At 32.6% G+C, this 19692-nt stretch overlaps 1 protein-coding gene across 1 annotated transcript; it reads right to left on the minus strand.

Annotated features, from left to right (window-relative positions):
• Positions 1-272: 272 nt before the first annotated feature.
• LOC143203354 (putative inorganic phosphate cotransporter) lies at positions 273-19289 on the minus strand. Its single transcript, XM_076415453.1, has 9 exons — positions 19114-19289; positions 18878-19062; positions 15799-16035; positions 12555-12711; positions 9479-9627; positions 9288-9431; positions 6082-6214; positions 3591-3835; positions 273-540 (listed from the first exon to the last, which is right to left on the minus strand). Exons 1-9 carry the CDS (start codon positions 19115-19117, stop codon positions 397-399), a joined length of 1398 nt encoding a protein of 465 aa, XP_076271568.1. The 5' UTR covers positions 19118-19289; the 3' UTR covers positions 273-396.
• Positions 19290-19692: the final 403 nt, after the last annotated feature.

Genomic DNA, 19692 nt, shown 5'->3' on the forward strand with positions numbered 1-19692 from the left:
ATAAAGTACCACTACCAAAGGCTTACACTGCGTGTAACTTTAAAAATGTTTTTTTCTCGAAACTACTTATTATCCAGTAAAAAATCGATAATAAAAATATTGTTTGTTTTTTATTACACGTAAGAAGAGTAGTTTGGTTCGTCTCGTCTAAGATAGTTGTTGCTATGCCAATGACAAATATAATGTACATCCATGACCAGACGGTAATTCGTGATGTACAGTATCCGTGAGATATAGTGTTTTTTTTAATTTTTTTTAAAGAAAACCCTATAGAGTAACAAAATATATATTTTTTAATTTATAAATAACATGTTTATTCTATGGTGTTCTAATATATTTATTTTAATAGCAAGGTATAAAATAACACGTATATAGTCATGTATTATTTGTTGGTACTTAATTACTGGTTGTTGGTCCATCCTCTTTCTTCTCGTTCCAAGGTTGTATCTGGGAAGTTCCAAAAATGATGAAAAATATACCGCATCCACAATATACTATTCCACCCAGTGTAAAATTGTATGACCAAGCTTTTGTATTTTCCTAAAACATAATTGATTATTTGACCTTATTTGAATCTCGGTAAAGTCATTTAACGTGGTAATTATTCAGGATAATCAACAATATTCAAAGCACATAAAGACATAAAGTGGGAAATAATAATAATTGTTCGTTTCAGATTTAGTATTGTTGGTCTTATACTTTGTTCTAAAATTGTACTTAATTTTTTTTTGTTTAAATGTTTTAAACGAAGCAAAACCATTTGTCCCCAGGATTTGAAGATTTAAATAGATTGCATTATTTTTCAAAGGATTCTGTTCTAGCTCAGGAACGGTTTCTCTTAGTAAGAGGACACAAAATTCGACACGGCCAAAATGTCATTCGTTTAAATCCGTCAGAGCGCGAACAACTGAACAATTTGATATAGTTTTTCTTTATGTATATACGGATAAGAATAAAATTTGGCAAGTTTAGAATGATATTTTAAGGTTAAGTTACCCCCTACATTCTTATTTTATAGTTAGGAGAATTTTCCCATTAAAATAATTTACTAGCAGACAATATAAAAGGAAATTTATTATTTTACTTTATTAAAATTAAATATAATCAAAACTACTTATTAAAGAAAAACAAAAAACAATTTGAATTTTACTCGAAGAACCCTGTGGCAAATATTGAAAAATAACACATTTTACCAATAAAAAAATTTGTTATCAAATGTTTTTGATTATGATGTTATCTCACTTTCATTTGAATATTCAGCATGTAGACTATATTTATTCTTAATGTAAATGTAATGTGATGATTAGATAAAACTGAATGAACAAATCTCTATTTTTTAAACTTTATCCTATAATACTGAAAGTTGGCATTTATGTATGTGTGCTATTAATAAAAATATAAATAAATAACTACAAAAAACTGACTCTACAATAAAAAAAATTCAACACAAAACTACTAATGAAATAATTAACTCTTAAGCAGACATTTTAAAAATGATCTTCAGGCAAAATATTTTGAGTGGCAATTTCGAAATAACTATCGACTACCTATTCCAACCACCTGACTGGTCTGTCAATCGTTGGGGCTCCTACAGATTTAAACAAATTTCGAAAGTGCACATGTGCAGTGCAAAGCAATGAGACTTTGGGCATGCATCGTCTACATTAGTACAGGAAGGTTTGTTCTTTCCATTTCAGGCTGTAGACTCTCATGTGGAAGGTTCTTTCCATTTCAGGCTGTAGACTCTCATGTGGAAAAGCGTTAGTGAACCAAAATTACATTTCTAATTGTAATTTAGTTAGTCAATATTTCATTGTTGTCGATGTACATAATTTAATTGAAATACATAGCATCAGATACGTTATCTAACTTACCAAAATCAAAAAAAATCTTACAAGTTCAATATTGGAATCGGCAGAAGTTATTTACGCCACATTGGAATCTCTAGAAACATTAGATGTAATTTTCTTTTTCAAAAGAAGCAAATTATGACTGAAAATTATAAGTTATTTCTCCACAGATACTTTTTAAATATGCGAATTTATGCCTTCAGCTTCAAGTAGGTAGGAATTAGACAGTACATCAAGAAAACTAAGCAGTTAAATGGATACGTGGTAACTTTGCAAGCAAGAATTATTACGTATATTTATGTATTGAATAGTTATTGATTGTTACACTTTAATTTTATTTACATATCTCTTTATTATTTTACTATTGTTATTATATTTTTTTATTTAAATAAATCTACCGGTGCCAAGAATCTATTTAAATTAATTACTGAATTATGTTTGTCTAATTTAACTAAAATGTTCAATTCTATTTCCTTAACAAGGCATTCCATTTAGAATGCATGGATGATTATGAGAGAAAAGATGAGAAAAGTCGATAACATTTTAAAGGACAATTTTACATGTATTTTCATTTTTATCAGGAATGCTGGATAAAGGGGATTTACTTAAGTTCTTGTTATCATCTTAAGAATAAATATTTTAGTAGATTCCAATTTAAAATTAAAAATGTTTTCAAATTTGTTAAATTTAGATTAGAGAGTGTTTGGAAATGTTTTTATTCAAATGTTTATCTCACACAATAATAATGCAAGGTACTTTGATATGAATATTGATGCAAAACTTCGTTGGAAATCACATCAAAAAGGAAAGAAAAGAACTCGTATTTAAATACAAAACAAGTTGCTGCTATACAAGCAAACACTAAAACATATACGGAACTACAAAATTCAGTTCTGTGAGAAATTATACCAATATAATAGAAGAAATAGTAAAAATACTGAAGAATCCTTTATTATGCTGAACCTTTGCTTTATTTTATATATACTAAGTAAAGGGTTTTCCTAAATAAGCATCTAGTTTTAAGTCCTTGTAAAAATAAATTGTAAGTTAATTGGTAACGAATAATCGTAATATATTAATAAATAAAAAATAAATAAAAAAATTTTTGCTCAATTTACCTCTATAAATCTATTACGCCCTCTAAGACATACAAAATCTAGTTACAACTTTATATATGGGAGATCGCCATCTAGATGTCTCTAATTTGCGATGGACATGTAAAAAGCATGTTTGCGTGTAAACGATTACAGAATATTACTTTCCTACCTCAATGTAAATAATATCACAAACAATTGACTGTTTGAATTTTGATTTTGTGATTATTGATTTATTTTACAATTCATCTCCATATTTAAAATAAATTGTGATGCTAATATTTCTCGGTATCTGAGTAGTGATTACCAAGCCCATGATTTATTTTTATATGGTAATTCTTTTATACAATTGATGTGGAAAAACAAAATATATTTTGAATCACTTTCTCAAATCCCGAAATATAGGAGGCTGCTCCTGTTATTTACAAAAATGTATAAAAATGTTATTGGACTGCTACACCATTGGTAACTCAGCTAAATTCGAATACAAGTCTTTGGTTTAAGAGGTTATTACATAAACTATGGTTTTTATTAAAATAAAATTCAATTAACGACATGGTTTGAACTAGGGTTCTTACAAGTCGCCACTTCTTTTCATGAAGATGGTAACAAAAATTAGGCAAGTATATGAAAAGAAATATCTTACCCCAAAAACATTTATGAAGGTGGCCGTTATTGAGGGGACAATAAATCCCGTCATTCCTCCGATAAAACTGATTATACTGAAAATGGTTCCAGCGAAATTCGGCGCCAAATCTGTTGGGTTTGATAAGTTCGTCAATACAGCCGCGCCATTTATGGACATGCTGAGAATCAGTAACACCAAGCCAGTGACAGCATTACATCCCACTAGAGACATGCACGCCATCAATATACCAGGCACAATATGAGCTAAAACATCAACATTGCAAAAATGATAACCTATATACCATATATACAGGGTTTCTCAAAAACTGCATGAAATTTCAATTTATCCTAACACGAAGGTATTGTACCACAAACTATCTATATATATATATAGTAATTTTTGTTTCATCGGATTCTTCATGCTGTTAGGTCGCATTGTCTTAAGTTTCGACTCCATGCTAACTAATTTTGCCGCGTTTTTAGGATGTTAAACAAACATAGTGCTATTATGGAGCTGTTTGGCCAAGAGCAAGGAGTGTTCAAAGAGCTTGGTCATGATGGTCGGCATCTAAGAAGTGGTAGAAAATGCACCGCCAACACTTCCGCTAACAGCAAGATCATGAAGAAGCGAGTGCCACGAAATACAATAATCTTCATGAGAAAAGTCGCCCCTGAGAGCAAGCAAGTCGTCGGTTTATCGGATAGTCAAAAAGGAGCTCAATCTCATAGCCTACACGCTCCAAAAATTTCAGCTCCTCACAGATGAGAACAAGTGTGTAGGGCTTGAAAGATGTCGCCAATTCAAGCGTCGAGCTTATGTTCAGCGGTGGGAGCGCATTCTAGTGACGGATGAGAAGCTGTTAACCGTTGAACAAGCGCATAATCATTAAAATTACAGGAGCTGGTCCGCTAACGCTCCCGACACGTTAGCCATCCTCGACAACGCCAAAATATGTGGTCCGTCCTCGTTTTTGTGGATTAAGGGTTCAAAATCAATCAATAAGTGTATCGTCGCGACATTCTCGAAGCTGTTGTACTTCTGTGGGCTCAGCAGCACTTCAGCGATGCCAATTGGACGTTCCAATAGGATTCCGCTTCGGCGCTTAAGGGAAAAGCGACGGAAGACTGGTGCTGAGCCCATTTTCCAGACTTTATTACATCAGGCATTCCACCTTTGCTCACAGAAGCACTGGTGCAGGCCACTTTGAGCAAACAATATGGTTACCCCATGGGCCAAAAAGCAGTTGATCCAAAATTCAAACCCCGGCCATGGGAGACTGACTGAACAAACATGGAACTGGCAAAATCAAACATAACAAAATGAATGGGCGCTAGTGCTGACTTGGATAGAGTAGGTGTGGGCATGTTGGAAAGAACAAAGAATGGACAGGAAACATCATATAGAATTAAGCTAAATGGCAGCATTAACGCGGGGGTGGCGAAATTCATCGTCTTGACGCTAGCGATCAAACAAAAACAAAAACAAAAACAAAATAATTGGCAAAAAGGAAGAATATGTAGATAGAAAACATCAGGACGACATTGAAAGAGCTGAGTGAAATTTTTATTAATATAAACATACAATGGACAAGGGGCCTGTCCACACCAGAAATGTTTAGGGTATACAGACTGGTAAAGGAGGCAACAAGAGAGGCGATACTAGACATGGATAAGTAAAGGACATCTGGCATGGAACAACTTAAGCGATGACAGAACTCTCCATGACATCTGCGAGAGATTGAGCTTAAGCAGACAGGCAGTACAACTAACAACAGGACACGGAAATATGGCTGCATATATCAGCAGATTTAGATTAAGGGCGAGTGAAGGTCTGTGCGAATGTGGTAACGGTGTGGAGGACATCAAGCACATAATGATCGAATGCACCCTGGACGAAAGAACAAAGGCCAAAAACCTGTACGGCACGGCGGTGGGGTCTTACCAATTTAGAGATCCACAAGGGAGCAATAACAGTTTAGATATAGACCTGATCAATAACTGGGCGGAGGCAGTAATTAGGAACGCCGACACTGAGGCAGATAGATCAGACACGGGAAGTGTCGGTAGAGGCATAAACAATGAACGCGATCAAGTAGAGTTTGGGTATCTGGACCTTATTTGATAATTAATGTTGACATAAATACACAGACAAATTCTAATAACCATTTGTCAATGAGCATTTTTAGGTCATTAAGGAGGACAAAAAGAAATAAACAAATTGACGGGCACTGATGGACTGAAAACTGACAGTATCCCGACAGGATACAGCATGTGGTCAATTTTAAAGGCCAAAGTTAGCCCTACACGTAACAATAACTTAGAGTCACCAGAAGACCAGCGGCTTCTACCGCCGAAGGAGCCCACTTGGAAACTGGCTCAGTATAATATTGTTAAAGGTCCATGTTATTTTTATTCATTGTTGTTCTGCTAAATTCATCTGAATTAATAGAATTATCACTTAAAATGTTTCATACAGTTTTTGGGACACCCTGTATATAGTATGTACGTACATAATAGTACAAACGACTTCAAGACAACGGTTCGACTGAATTTCGCTTTCTTAAGCCAGTCACCAAGAATGCCGTACCCAATTCCTAGTATTAATCTCATCAAATGCGGGAGGGAGCTTAAAAATCCAGATTGCTGAAATAATTATTAATTAATTACTAATTTATTAAATTAAGTTAAAATATCTGAATTGAAACTGAAACAAATTAAATTCAAGAATAAAATCATTTATATACCAGGTGCACCGGAAAGTCATTACCGTTATTTTTTCGGAAAAAAGTACAAATGCTTTCAAGTAAATGGAAAATGTATTTATTCAAAGTATTGACCATTTGATTATATACATCTCGGCCAATTTTCAGACAATTTATGGATGCCATCCCAATAAAAACTATTTGTCCTTTGAGCAAAACCATTCATTGAGCCATTCTCTAACTTCTTCGAAAGAGTCGAGGTTTGCAAGCGCGTGTCCTATTGATGCGAAAAGTTTATAGTCGAACCGGGCAAGATCTGGCAAGTGTGATAATATGTACCAACCAAGCGCTTTTAAATATTTTTAAATCAGTTTTGGCTTTATGAGACGCCGCAATATCGTGCTGTAAAATCACTATACCGTGTCTTCGGGCCCATTCTGAACGTTTTTCGATCAATGCGTGGCTCAAATTGATCATTTGTTATCTGTAGCAATCACTATTAACTGCCTCACTAGGTTTCAATAGTTCGTGATACACCACACCACTCTGGTCTCATCAAACACAGAGCATCATCTTGCGACCAAAACGATTTGGCCTTGATTTTTTTGCGCTTAGGGTCTTAAAAATCCATTTTTCATCACCCTCCACTATTCGATGCAGAAATTACTTCATTCATTTGATGTGGCACCCATCTTCCGTCGTTTGGATTTCCCCATTGCTCGTAATCGGTCGCTAATAATTTGTTTGGTCACACATTTAACGCTTTCGCCAATTTTTCATCTAATAATTTTTGCAGTTTCACATCTTCAGACGTTTTCGGTCGACTACAACGTTCTTTGTCTTGCATATCGAAATCACCATTTTTGAATTTTTGAAACCACCAAACGATGGTTTTTAAAGGCTTTTTGTTTTCATTATATAAGAAAAGTAATGCATGCCGCATATGCACGTTTTTAGGCACGAAACTTGATATTTTCAAAGAGGTATAAATCTATGACGGCGTAACGTTCACATGTATAGCTTTGAAGCTTAATGTCAGTAGAGGAAAATAACATGTGTGTGAAATCATAACGTTGCATACTTAAGTCTAGCGCTATCTGTTGGAAAATCTTTTCGGTAATGACTTTCCGGTACACCTGTAATATGCTATTCTTTTTTTGTTAAATTCTGATGTTTTTCATGACTTTCCATGAACTTATTGAATAACTTATGTATTCAAAAGCTACATCCTATGGTGTTTTTCTCTTCATAAGCATGACATTTCTCTTCATAAAATTACAGTTTTCCATTTACTATTATTGAGTTATTCAGTGGGGACGCCCAAATGGCATCTTTTACACTTATTACAGTTTAATTTCACGAAATCTGTGACCATAAGCCACCAAGTATTTCCATAGGTTTCTATGCGATGGGAATGATTCAAAAAAAAGGATTCATTTTTTTTCTGACTGAGTTTCTATATTGTAGAAAAGACCAGCAATTGTGAGTAAAAAAATGCATCAATGTCATCCTCTTACACGATGATCCTCGGCCTCATTTTACCATAGTTTCGAATGCTACATTATTGCAGTTTGAATGGACACCCAGCATGCCCACCAGACATACCACTTGTCCGAAAAAATAGTATGTTAAAACTAAGAACTAAATGTCACTAGTTTTTGCCGTAAGATAAGAAGAGTTATTTTATTGTCGAATGAAGTTAGTATTAAGTGAAGTTTCAAGTACTACAGTTTTCCGTTTTATTTTCAATAGATTCATAGTTTGAAAGTATAGAAAACTAACTAATATACAGATATATACTCAATACAGATTAATGCAGCTTGGTTTGGCTGACACACGATTTCGAAATACTGGAAAAAGTGTGAAAGTGCATCGATGATTGGATCCCTGCCAAACCAGCATCGTTCTTTCGACATGGTTGTAGAAAATAATGGAAAATTAATATACAGGGGATATATAAAATAATATGAACATCATGCAATATAGTATACCTTGTGCATGTTGGCAACACACCTTTTGGGAAAAAACATTACGATTGGAGATTGACAAAGTTAATATTCATGCAAAGGCTGCGATTGTGAAACCTTTTTTAATTGAAGCTAATACTAAATTGCATAAGAACTGACGCAACGATCATAAAACCTGGATGCTTGATGATTGGAATAATTATTACGGCCGGGTTTATTATGGAGAACTCCTAAAGAAGTCTTCCTACAATCAAACATGGGGGGGATTTCGTTAGAATTTGGGCGGCATAATCATGGTATTTAGATAGTCCTCTCATTCACATCACTGGCCGAATTACTGCGAATGAATATCTCAATATCCTAAATGATGAAATTCTTACTATGAATAGCATATTACTGCCACACACTGCCATATTTCAGGATGATAATGCGCTCATACACACAGCCAAAAGGTTCAATATTTCTTTGAGGACCATCATAATATCATCAAAAATCTTTTCTGGCCAGATCATTCGCCAGACCTCAACACAATTGAACATCAGACACTCTGCGAATATAGTCTGCCAAGGATTGAAGTTGCTTCAGTTGGAAATGTCCATGAATTGGGCTTCGAATTGCTTCCTCATCCACGGTATTCTCCAGATCTGGTCCCCAGCGACTATTTCCTATTCTCAGATCTCAAAAGAATGCTCGCTGGGAGGAAATTTTCGTCAAATGAAGAGATGAGCGCCGAAACTGAGGCCTATTTTGAAGCAAAGGACAAATGGGTTGGAGGGTCGCTATAATCAGTGTATCACCATTGAAGGGAATTATGTTGAATAAAAAAAACTAATGTGTTTTACTATGCTAGGCTGGGGACTTTTCAATTGACCTGTTATATTGTATTAATTTTTTTCCAAAAATAAATTTCCAGTTACAATATATGCAAGCACCTAATAAAACCTTGTCGCGAACTTGTCGAACATCTTTTATATTTAGGTGTATTGTTACGCGACCCCTCAACAGTAGTGACAATATCACCGCATAAATAATACTGGCAAATCTTACTCTAATATCAAATCCAATAATTTCCTTCATGAACTTTGGCACTGCCGTTATTTGTACGTACAATCCCCACAGGTTGCCAAAGTGTAATATGGTTAAAGTCCAAAAAGGAAACGAACTGAATATCGCTTTATATGGAGGTACAGCCTGAAAATATTATGTAGAATATAACGATTCTTAATTTGTATATAAACCTTTGTCTTCGAGACTTGTCCAGCTTGTGATTCTTTGATGAACTTAAGTTCTTCCTCGTCTATCCATCTATGTTCTTCCGGGCTGTCCGCGGTGAATATGACCAAAATAATGAGGTAAAATATAATTTGGATACTCATTACGTGAAATCCTGCAAAAGTAGTAATTTTGAACATCATAAAATACTAAAATTATACACTATTAACTACTACTTGGAACGTCAAACATCTAAAGTTACGTAATGAGAGATATTCGAAATAATAAGTAAGGTATTTTATATTAAAAGGATTTTTTGTTAAAAATAATTATTGTTTATAATCAGAAAATAATAAAATTATCATTGATCGTAATGTTTAAATTATCTGTTTTGTTGTTATGTAATGGAAAGTGAAATATTATTGCAATAAATCCAGTAATAATACTTTTTTTCATATGACTATAAATGTGTATGTATTCGGTATTGACATTTATAATAATATTTGTAATTTTTTGTGTGTTTTTATTATATCTAACATAGGTCAATGTATTGAAACCTTTTGTAATAATATTTGTAATAGCTTCTGGAAAGTAAAACGATATGATACTTTAATTTTACTTGAAAAAATCAACACAACTTTACCATATCCATTATTGTTCAAAAATTTATGTAAAAATTATTAATTTGTATTTACTTTCAGGTTGTTTTTTTTCTCCTCTTTCATTTTCTTTCTCCCTAAATGAATTCAATGGTTCATATAGTCTATTCAAAATTTTTTTAGTAATGTGTTATGGATATTTGTGACGTCGAAACATTGCAATGTTGCCGCATCAATTCTGAGTTTTAGTACAGTTTTAGCTTTGACATACAAAAAAATTCTAATCTAAATAAAATAATTGAACAAAAATGTTATCAAATATAATTTATGTTAACATTATAGTATATCTAAAAACTACAGTTAATTATACAGCCGCAATAGTTTATAGGTTAGAGTTAAAACCTCTGTTGTTTTCAAGAATTTTGCAGACCTCTGTCAGCTGGTCGCCGTCCGGTTGTCAGATGTACCCTAAATTATTCAAAATATTAGTTATAATTACTACAGGTTATAAATAATATATTAATATTGTTTATAACAATATTAATTAACATATTGCAAATATTGTTTTAGCCCTTTGATTATTTTGATAAATTTTAGGTAGCTCTGTAATGAATCATATCACATTATTTGAAAATGCCGAAAACAACAGATATTCAGGGCCACAAATTGATTGCGGCTTTAATATGTTATTTCGGAAAGGAACCAGATAATGGAGGCCCCCTTTTGCCTATAATTTCCGTTAGAGAGGTAATGATAATTAATATTTATTGATAATAATAGTAAGTAATAATTATTGATGATATTAAATAATATAAGTCCCTACAATTTTATTGAAAATGTTTTTAGCGGGTTGCTGCCGCGCTAAATATTAGTGTGGGTACTGTGAATCGCTTACAAAATGAAGAATAATACGTTAGATTCATCCAAGAAAACTCGTCTACATACAAAGTGGGTGACCATCTTAATATTGGCTCTATTCGAGACCAAATATAAGAAATGTATAAGAACAGTAAATACACAAGCTATTTTATCGATATAAACATAATTTAATAAATTATTTTAGAGGAAATTGTCCGTCTGGAAAGTATACATAAAAGAATTAGGGACATGCAGCTTTTTGAGGGATGTAAGACATCCACATTCATAAACTCTTACAGGGCATAGGGTTCATATGGTGTAAAGATAACCTTCGGTGAGGTTTGACGGAACTTCCAGATATTGTTTTAAAAGGAATTCCATTTTTAAAGACCAAGGAAGTTAAACTATTTGAATTTGTATATCCTGATGAAACTTGATTATTTCAAAATGGTTCATTGTGGCACTCTTGACAAGACAGTAGCAAAAAGGTGATAGAAAAAGGTAAATGTTACAATAGCATTCGATTAGGTTTTGTTTGTCACTACATTTATTAAGAATTAATTGCAGATATATTACTGGTCGAGAAGCAGATTCCATTAAAAACTGTTTGGATATGTGAAAAGAAGCATTGTTAACCATAACACTTTCGGTTTGGATGAACTCGAGCACACATAAAGAGGAAGTAATTGATAAATGGTGGAATCGTGAAGATGTTTTAGATAGATTAGAACTTAATGATTTAGTGATTGAATTGGACAGTGAGTGCGAAAGTGAAGATCTGTGATAATGCCGTGCAATACTGGAAAGTCCTGAGACAGAGTGATGAGAGTGGAAACAATTAAAGTTATGCACATAATTAATTGAATATAACTGTATGAAATCATATATGTGGGGCGTAAAAGATTTGTGTGCACAGATGTGATTGTAATTGTTCAAAATTAAACATGAGCATTAGGTTAGAATGTATGAGCAGAAAATGAATACTAACTGTTTTGTAGATATGGTAAATGCATTAGACAGAATTCAGTGATTAATTTTATGAAGAATGGTGTAAACAGATAGTAGCAGAAGAAATAAAATATACAGTGATACCAAGATGACTTGACAAGGACTAAACAAGGACTAAACGTAAAAAGGTAATTATACTTTCGAATAAAAGTAAAATACGTTAAATACGTAAATAGATGTACCATAATGTTAAAATAAATAACTATAATTTCTCTTCTTTCATTTTCTTTCTCGTACAGCCTGTCACTTAATAATAACCTTTTCACCCCCCCCCCCTTTTGTTGTTTTCTTTACTAACAACTCTTTTTATACGTGTTTCAACAAAAACACATTTACAACTTCAAAAGCACTTATTTGAAATTTTCTTATTTAAAAAAACACATGGAACACATCATTTTAACTATAACTATCTAGTAAGTTTTCTTTCATATTGTTCTCCAAGACCAGATTTACCTTCTTTAAGTTCTTCCATTTTTTTAACATGGATTATTCTAGAACCAATTGGTACTGGCAAGTATCTATTTTTTGTTTGTAAATTCTACGTCTGTATACTTCAGTATCAAATAATAACATTGCACACAAAACCGGAAAATAATTACCGACAAACATTTGTAATCTATATTAGTAAGTATCTTACCCCAAGGCCATTTCCATTCTCTTGTTACCGCACCGACAATGATCCAAGACAAACATGTACCCAAGGTGTTCCCCATTAGGGCACTGACGAATTTACCTCTTTCTTGTGGAGGCGCCCATCGGCCAATAAGACATTGTAAAGCAGGATACACTAAACCCTAAATATATATTACAAAAACAATACAAATGTATAGACTTGGTCATGGCAAGTTTAACTAGGCAGATAATATAAATACTCAATACTGAAAACATTGCGTTAATGTAAATCGAAAGTATTACCTAGTGTTGGGGACTTTCGACTCAAATTGACTTGACTTAAATTGATCTGACTTGAAATTGATCAACTGTTTGGTAATTGACTACTTCTTACTCTCAACTGTTTCAGTCGCTATTTTTGGTTCGACTGATTTTGTTATTACCTACTATCGACTGTTTCAGTCGTGTACTTTTAGTTACTATTTTTGGTTGTATTAATTTCATTCGACTGATTTTTAACGTTCTGGCTCTGTCGTCCTAACCGCGACCTTGACAAAAATGTAACCTATTTATGCTTATATAGATTTATATGTATATAGTTTTATGATTTTTTTGGTAGTTTATTTGTAAATAACAATATATTGTATATTAATATAGCAGCATTTTGGAACGATATTTTTCAAGATTGTTAATGTAATTGGAAATTAAAGGGTAAAAAAGATTAAAATTGTGAAAGATAAATAATAAAATACTTTTCACTGTTTTTACTACTTTTTACCAGTGACTGTTTTCAGTTGCAATTTTCAGTCCGACTGATTTTGTTATTGTTTACTATCGACTGTTTCAGTCATGTACGTTTAATTACTATTTTTGGTTCTACTAGTTTCATTCGACTGGTATTTATGGTTATTGTACGTCTTTAGTTTTTAGGTATTGTTTAAGTTCTATTATATTGTCTATATTTATTATATTATATCATTTTAAAACAGCAATTAACATATTAAAATGCGACAAAACATTTGTGGGGTATTATTCCATTCCATAGAATAATTCCATTCCTTTTTACAGATCCACAGAATATTTAAATATAAAAGTAATTCTACTTCGTTTAAAATTAAATTATTAATTGCTAATGTTAATAGTATTCAGTAATGATTTTTCCTTTTCTTTTTTAAAGTCAGTACGCGAAGATATGTGCTGCTCGGTCTCGCTTATACTACCGTTGGAAAATATAAATACATATAAAAATAACTGCTCCAAGTAATTATCTCCGTCCTTTCCTCTCACAATTTATACAGGAAAGGGTTCGTACATCTTCGTCTGACATCACGAATTGAACAAAACAGTCGAAACGTGCATTTGACTGAAAATAATATCTACTATTATATAGTAATTACTAGTTTCACTCGCTACTAATGATTCAGTCAGAATAAAGACATTGATAACAGGATAATAAAAACATGAACGCTCATTTAAACACTTTTAATATGTCTATTACGATTGTTCAAAAACTGCTTAGTTGGCAAGACATATATTATCAGATATAACAATGATTTTGTAACAGGAAATGTTCCATCCATAATTTGAAAATATGTATGTATTTAATTTGTATTTAACATATTTTCTAATAGAATAGAACCTTCCAATAAAAGTGTTTTTGCTGTTAGATATTGCAACTAGACATTCTCCAGAACAGCAAGTGAAGCAAGCAGCAATGAAGAGCAAGTATGAATGTAACGTCATCTAACCAACAGACCAGAATATAATAAGGCTTACCACACTATACTACCGAAAGTTTCTACTTTAGTCTGTTTTATCATAGAATTTCAAAAACATATTTTTTGGTGTTGAAATGGCTTTGAAATTGATCACGAAACTATTCAAAAATGTTGGAATCATATCTTTTCTACCAATGATGAAGATGGCATTGTTCCCTTAAGTGTAATTAGGCACAAATGTAAAATATCACGATAGCTACATTTGCTGATGACACTGCGTCGAAGATAATAGTGAAGAAGCTACACAAAAATTATAAGAGGCAAGTTACAATATAAACAATTGGACCCAAACTTGGAAATTAAAAATTAGCGAAAGTAAATCTATACATGTACAGTTCACGTATAGTCAGACCGCACAAGCACCAATAACAATAACTAATACTATCGTTCCTTATAACAACAACGCAAGTATCTCGAAATGAATCTTGATACAAGACTTCGCTGAAAGAAACATATAAGAAGGAAAAGGAAAGAACTGGAATTAAAATATAGAAAAACGTATTGTTAAACTGGAGGAAAATGTATCAATACATAATAAATTACTCATATACAAGCAAGTATTGACACCTATATGGACATACGGAATTCATTTATGGGTAAAATGGTATGGGTAAATACAAATTTTCCAGAAAAAAGTCCTAGGAAGTATTGTAGGTGCACCGAGATACTACAGGATTTTTTACTTACACTGAGACCTTCATATACGGACTGTCACCCAGGAAATCTAGAGAATCGCAAGCAAACATGAAGACAAACTCCATTCTAACGTTAATATCAAACTAATACAAACTTAAAAGAATCAAATCATTTGATCTTATGTATTGTATGTGTAATGCAAATAAGATAATGACACAAAAATGTTATAAAGTATCATTTATGTTAACATCATAATTCAAAGTTCACTGCTATTTTGAATAGATTATAATTTTAAATTAATGTAAAGACAAATTGTAAGTTAAGTAGTTAGTAACATTGTAATATATAAATTAAAAAAAGTGTAATTAGGGAACAAATTGATCGAATGCGAATATCCTGGTCAGTATGTCCTTGGCTGAAGGAAAATAGGTAGACGAATGATAATAAGGAAGAAGATATGAACAGTGGAGACGATGAGCACGTTCCAATTAAAGTTAGAAATATAGTGACTGAAGCGTAAGCTATAAAAATGTTTAACTGGGCTTTAGATTGGGTTGAAAGAAAAGAAATATCATACCGAGATGTCTCAATTTTTCATAAACTAGGGATACAGGCATTGAGAGACAATGCTAAATGCCAATTAATGCAGAATCAAATTGCATTAATTTCCTTCTAACTAAAAAATACTTATCGCTGTTGAAATATTTGTTCAGTTTGTTATTAACTGATTCTCTTAATAAAATGTTTATTATTTCAAGTACTTTACCGATTTAAACATTTCGAAAATATGAACTACACTTGGGTTGAATTAATTTACATTAACGGGCGTCTGCTGTATTATATTTTATTACTTACACCGGTTACACCGATAATAAACCTCATAAAAAACAATGCACCCCAGTGCCATTGAGCTGACCAGACGCACAAGCTGTTAAATATGCCAGCTATGAGGGTCGCTATGAATAGTGTCTTAAGAGGCCCCATCCATTCCGCTATTATTCCGCTGGGAATGCTTCCCAATAAGTATCCGTAAAAATAAGCTGCCAGGATCAGGCCTTGGACATTCTGATTCCAATCGTACTTTGTTCCTGTCTAAAAACAAAAACATCAGTCTTATTAAGGACATTTTATTCAATGATTCATAAGATATCATAAATGATCTCTTCAGCTGTAACATTAACCGTTATGATGGAATATTTAAATATACTTCTTGCATAAAAAATAGATTCATGACACCTCTTAATGTAATATTCTGGTATTTTTAATATAACAGTTGACCCTTCAGGTTGCTGTATTTGCCTTTATTTTTAAACCTATCTTTAGCGGATTTCGCTTATTAATACAACGTTGGGCAAAAGTCCCGCTACCATTTTGATTGCCTATAACTTTGCTCAAAGAAAAGATGATAGGTTTGGTTTGCATAAAAAGTTTATTTTGTCTTTACATATTTTCCGTTATGGTTTAAAAACTATATCGGCTAAATGGTGACCGTGATTCGCTATGCAACTTTCGACGCTTTTTAAGTCATTTTTCATGATATCCTGCAACATCTGAAGGTGAATTTCTTGAATTTCGTCACTAATATTGTTTTTAAGATGTTGAATCGTTCAGGGCTTATTAACACAAACTTTTGATTTTAAAAACCCCCATAAGAAAACGTCTGATGCTGTTAAATCGCCACTTCGCGAAATTAGTCTTCATAGAAGAACGTCATTCAATAATTGAATTGTTGAACGAGCTGTGTATGCTGTGGTCCCCTCTTGATGAAACCACATGTTCTCTAGTCCGATATTTCTGGCATGAATACCACACCATACAGTTGTTTTTAGTTGATGTAATTATTATGAGTTCCTCAAAACCGAGTGTTCTGTTTATTGACGTGGCCAGAGAGAAATGGGCTTCTTCCATCATTATCAATTCAGACGAAAAATGTTCAATTTCACCAGACATCCTTAGGTTTGCATTACTGTACTCAATTCGTTGATCAGAATCTCTCGCTAGAAATTTTTGAACTGATTGAATTTTGTACGAGAACATTTTCAAATAATTTTTCGAAGTTCGCCTTAAACTGCGTGCAGAAATATGTAAATGGGAACCACGTCTCCAAATTGATGTTTCTGGAGACTCTGCAATACTATCGCGCGCCAGAGCCACATTTTAGCGTTACGAGACGTCCGTTGTCTTCCAGAACCAGGCCTGTCTGCTGTCGTACCGTACTGTCAAAAATTCGCATCTAAACCATAAATTGTGGTTTTGTGAGACACTGGACGATTAGGATATTTTTGACGCGATTTCCGTTGAGTGACAATAATGGAACGATTATTTTCAGTAAATATTGTCACTATTTCTGTTCGTTCTTGTGGCGCATATTTATCCATAATAAAATTTGGACGCCTATATAACACAGTGGTTAAAGCGAAACTTAGGTAAGTGTAACATGACCAATATGGCGCATAATCAAAATTGTAGCGAGACTTTTACTCCACCTGTTATAAGATATATGAATTCTCACCAGTTTATATTTTAGAGTATGTAATTTATTTATTAAATTATTCATTGTAAAGATACTATTTATTATGCGCTTGCATATATTCGGATCATTCTATTCTATCTTTCTATTATTTTATATGTCAATTATTTTGTACAATTTTTTCTTATCTTTCTGGCAAGATTGCGACATAGCTTTAAAATAGCGATGTTGGTTTGACAGAGATCCAATTATCGTTCCAATTTTGCATTTCTTGAACTTGTTGCAATCGTATTCCTGCCAAACCCTGATTTTCACCTGACAATTCTAAAGACGCTATGTCTTGTGATTACGTTATGTATCCATCTCAGCCCATCCAACACTCGACCGAGAGTTTTTATACAAGAGGCTGACTCTAGATCTGTTACTTGCTATTGTTTGTCTTCTTTGAAACAATATGCCCTTCGATTATTTCAGCAGATACTTGCAGCAACACATTAAATTGATTTTGACAGCTTATATTACCATATACCTTTTATGGCTGAGTGCCTTCGAACTTTTTTTACCCTCCAGGTCATTTTTTTAACACTGACATTGAAATCACTACTTTTAAATCACTGAAACAAAATATATATGATGGTGCAGTATCAACGTAAGTTTCTAATATTGTTTAATGAAGTTCGATAGCCGATTTTTTCATATCAAATAACAGCAGTAATAAATGTCCAAAATGAGCGTTCCATGATTAGAGTCTATACATCGAATAACTGTAATTTTATGTACAAAAATATTTAACCCTTAAATTTAACAGTTATGTTGTCCAACAGTTGTTTATATTGATACCTTTTTACAGTGATACCATTTTCACCAATAGATATCGCTGATAAAAATATATGCAAGGGCTTAATAGGAGTTGCAACTAAACATGGGCAAACCAACTTAATGAGCTCGTGAAGGTTTAAATAATCCGTCTTATCAAAAACATCAACCCAAGAAATTGAAACAAACTCAAAACTCATGATATTAATATCATATCATAACATTGTAATGTAATTACGTATGTAAGTAACACTTCTAAAGAAATATTAACACGATGGTTGTCTTTTATATTATTTATGCCTAGAGACTAAGTAAGGGCTAATGAGTCCTTCAAGATAAATATCTAGTTTTAAGTCAGTGTAGAGGCATTTTAAGTTTGTCCGGAGGACTAGTGATAATGTGTTAATAAATTTTATAAAATTTACAATTTTTTTTCATTTTCAAAGTCCCGAGTATGTAAAAAAATAGAAATATTGAAATTGCCAAAAATCTCAATTACCAAAGGGCATCATAAACATAATACAATCTCGAAATATAAAAATCAATCTCACTTAAGATGATTTTAAACTCTATCTGTTGTATATAACATATAATTGAAGTATAAAGAGCATTATTAAATTAATTTTAATATATTAATAATACACTTACATCTGTAATTGTTTTATTATATCCTTCTGGATCATTTTCCTTGCACTGTGGTACTGAGTTCTTTTTTAACGGATTCACCATTGCTGGTAAACTAATGGACATATTACTTCTTGTAGTGTAATTAATGTACGTCGTTAGAAATACAATCGCCACGATGTAAAACCGAATTGGTATAAAAGATTTCCCTAAAAATTAGCTGATAAATATATATGCTTCCGCGTATTACCAATATTTACCCATGGCCAAGAGGCTGTTTAAATTTACTGTAGACCTGTGACAAATAAAATATTAACAATATAGCTGCAGTTCTGACAATGTCAGTTGCGTTCAGACCAAGACTGGTCTACCTTTATCAGGTAGTTATTAGGTATTGTTCATTGATGGTTAATAAAAACAAGTTCGAATCATGTGAACTATTATGAACGTACGTTTCACATTGTTCTTATACGTTAGCGATTAAATGATATGGCCGGCTAATTTCTGTTTACTCGTATAAATTCCTGTTTTTAGTGCAGCAAGTAGTAATGAGGAATGAAAAATGCAAAGCTATTAATATACGTGATTAAGAATCGGATGAAAAAGACGAATGACTAAAACTTGTGTTATAGTAGTTTCTCCAGTACAATTTATAGTTTTATATAATTGATAATTCACTCAAAGTTCTACTATTATTTGGTGACCATTCACTCGTTTGTTTTAAGAACAATATAAGTCCTTCAAACAATTACCTTTACAATATAACTTTGGACACCTGTATAAATCTCGTTGTAATATATTATTCACAATAAAACAGGTCAATTGAAAAGTCTTCGGCC

This window comes from Rhynchophorus ferrugineus, unplaced genomic scaffold, assembly GCF_030347505.1.
Source record: "Rhynchophorus ferrugineus isolate W39M unplaced genomic scaffold, kcgeb_rfMv2 rfM1, whole genome shotgun sequence".
NCBI classification, from domain to species: Eukaryota; Metazoa; Arthropoda; class Insecta; order Coleoptera; family Curculionidae; genus Rhynchophorus; species Rhynchophorus ferrugineus.

Bases quoted from the DNA above. Each gene is read 5' to 3' on its own strand.
- LOC143203354 (XM_076415453.1), bottom strand. The intron at 12,712-15,798 runs GTAAGTAATAAA...ATATATATTTAG, and splicing joins TTATTATCGGTGTAACCGGT to GGTTTAGTGTATCCTGCTTT. The intron at 9,432-9,478 runs GTTTATATACAA...TAATATTTTCAG, and splicing joins GACAAGTCTCGAAGACAAAG to GCTGTACCTCCATATAAAGC.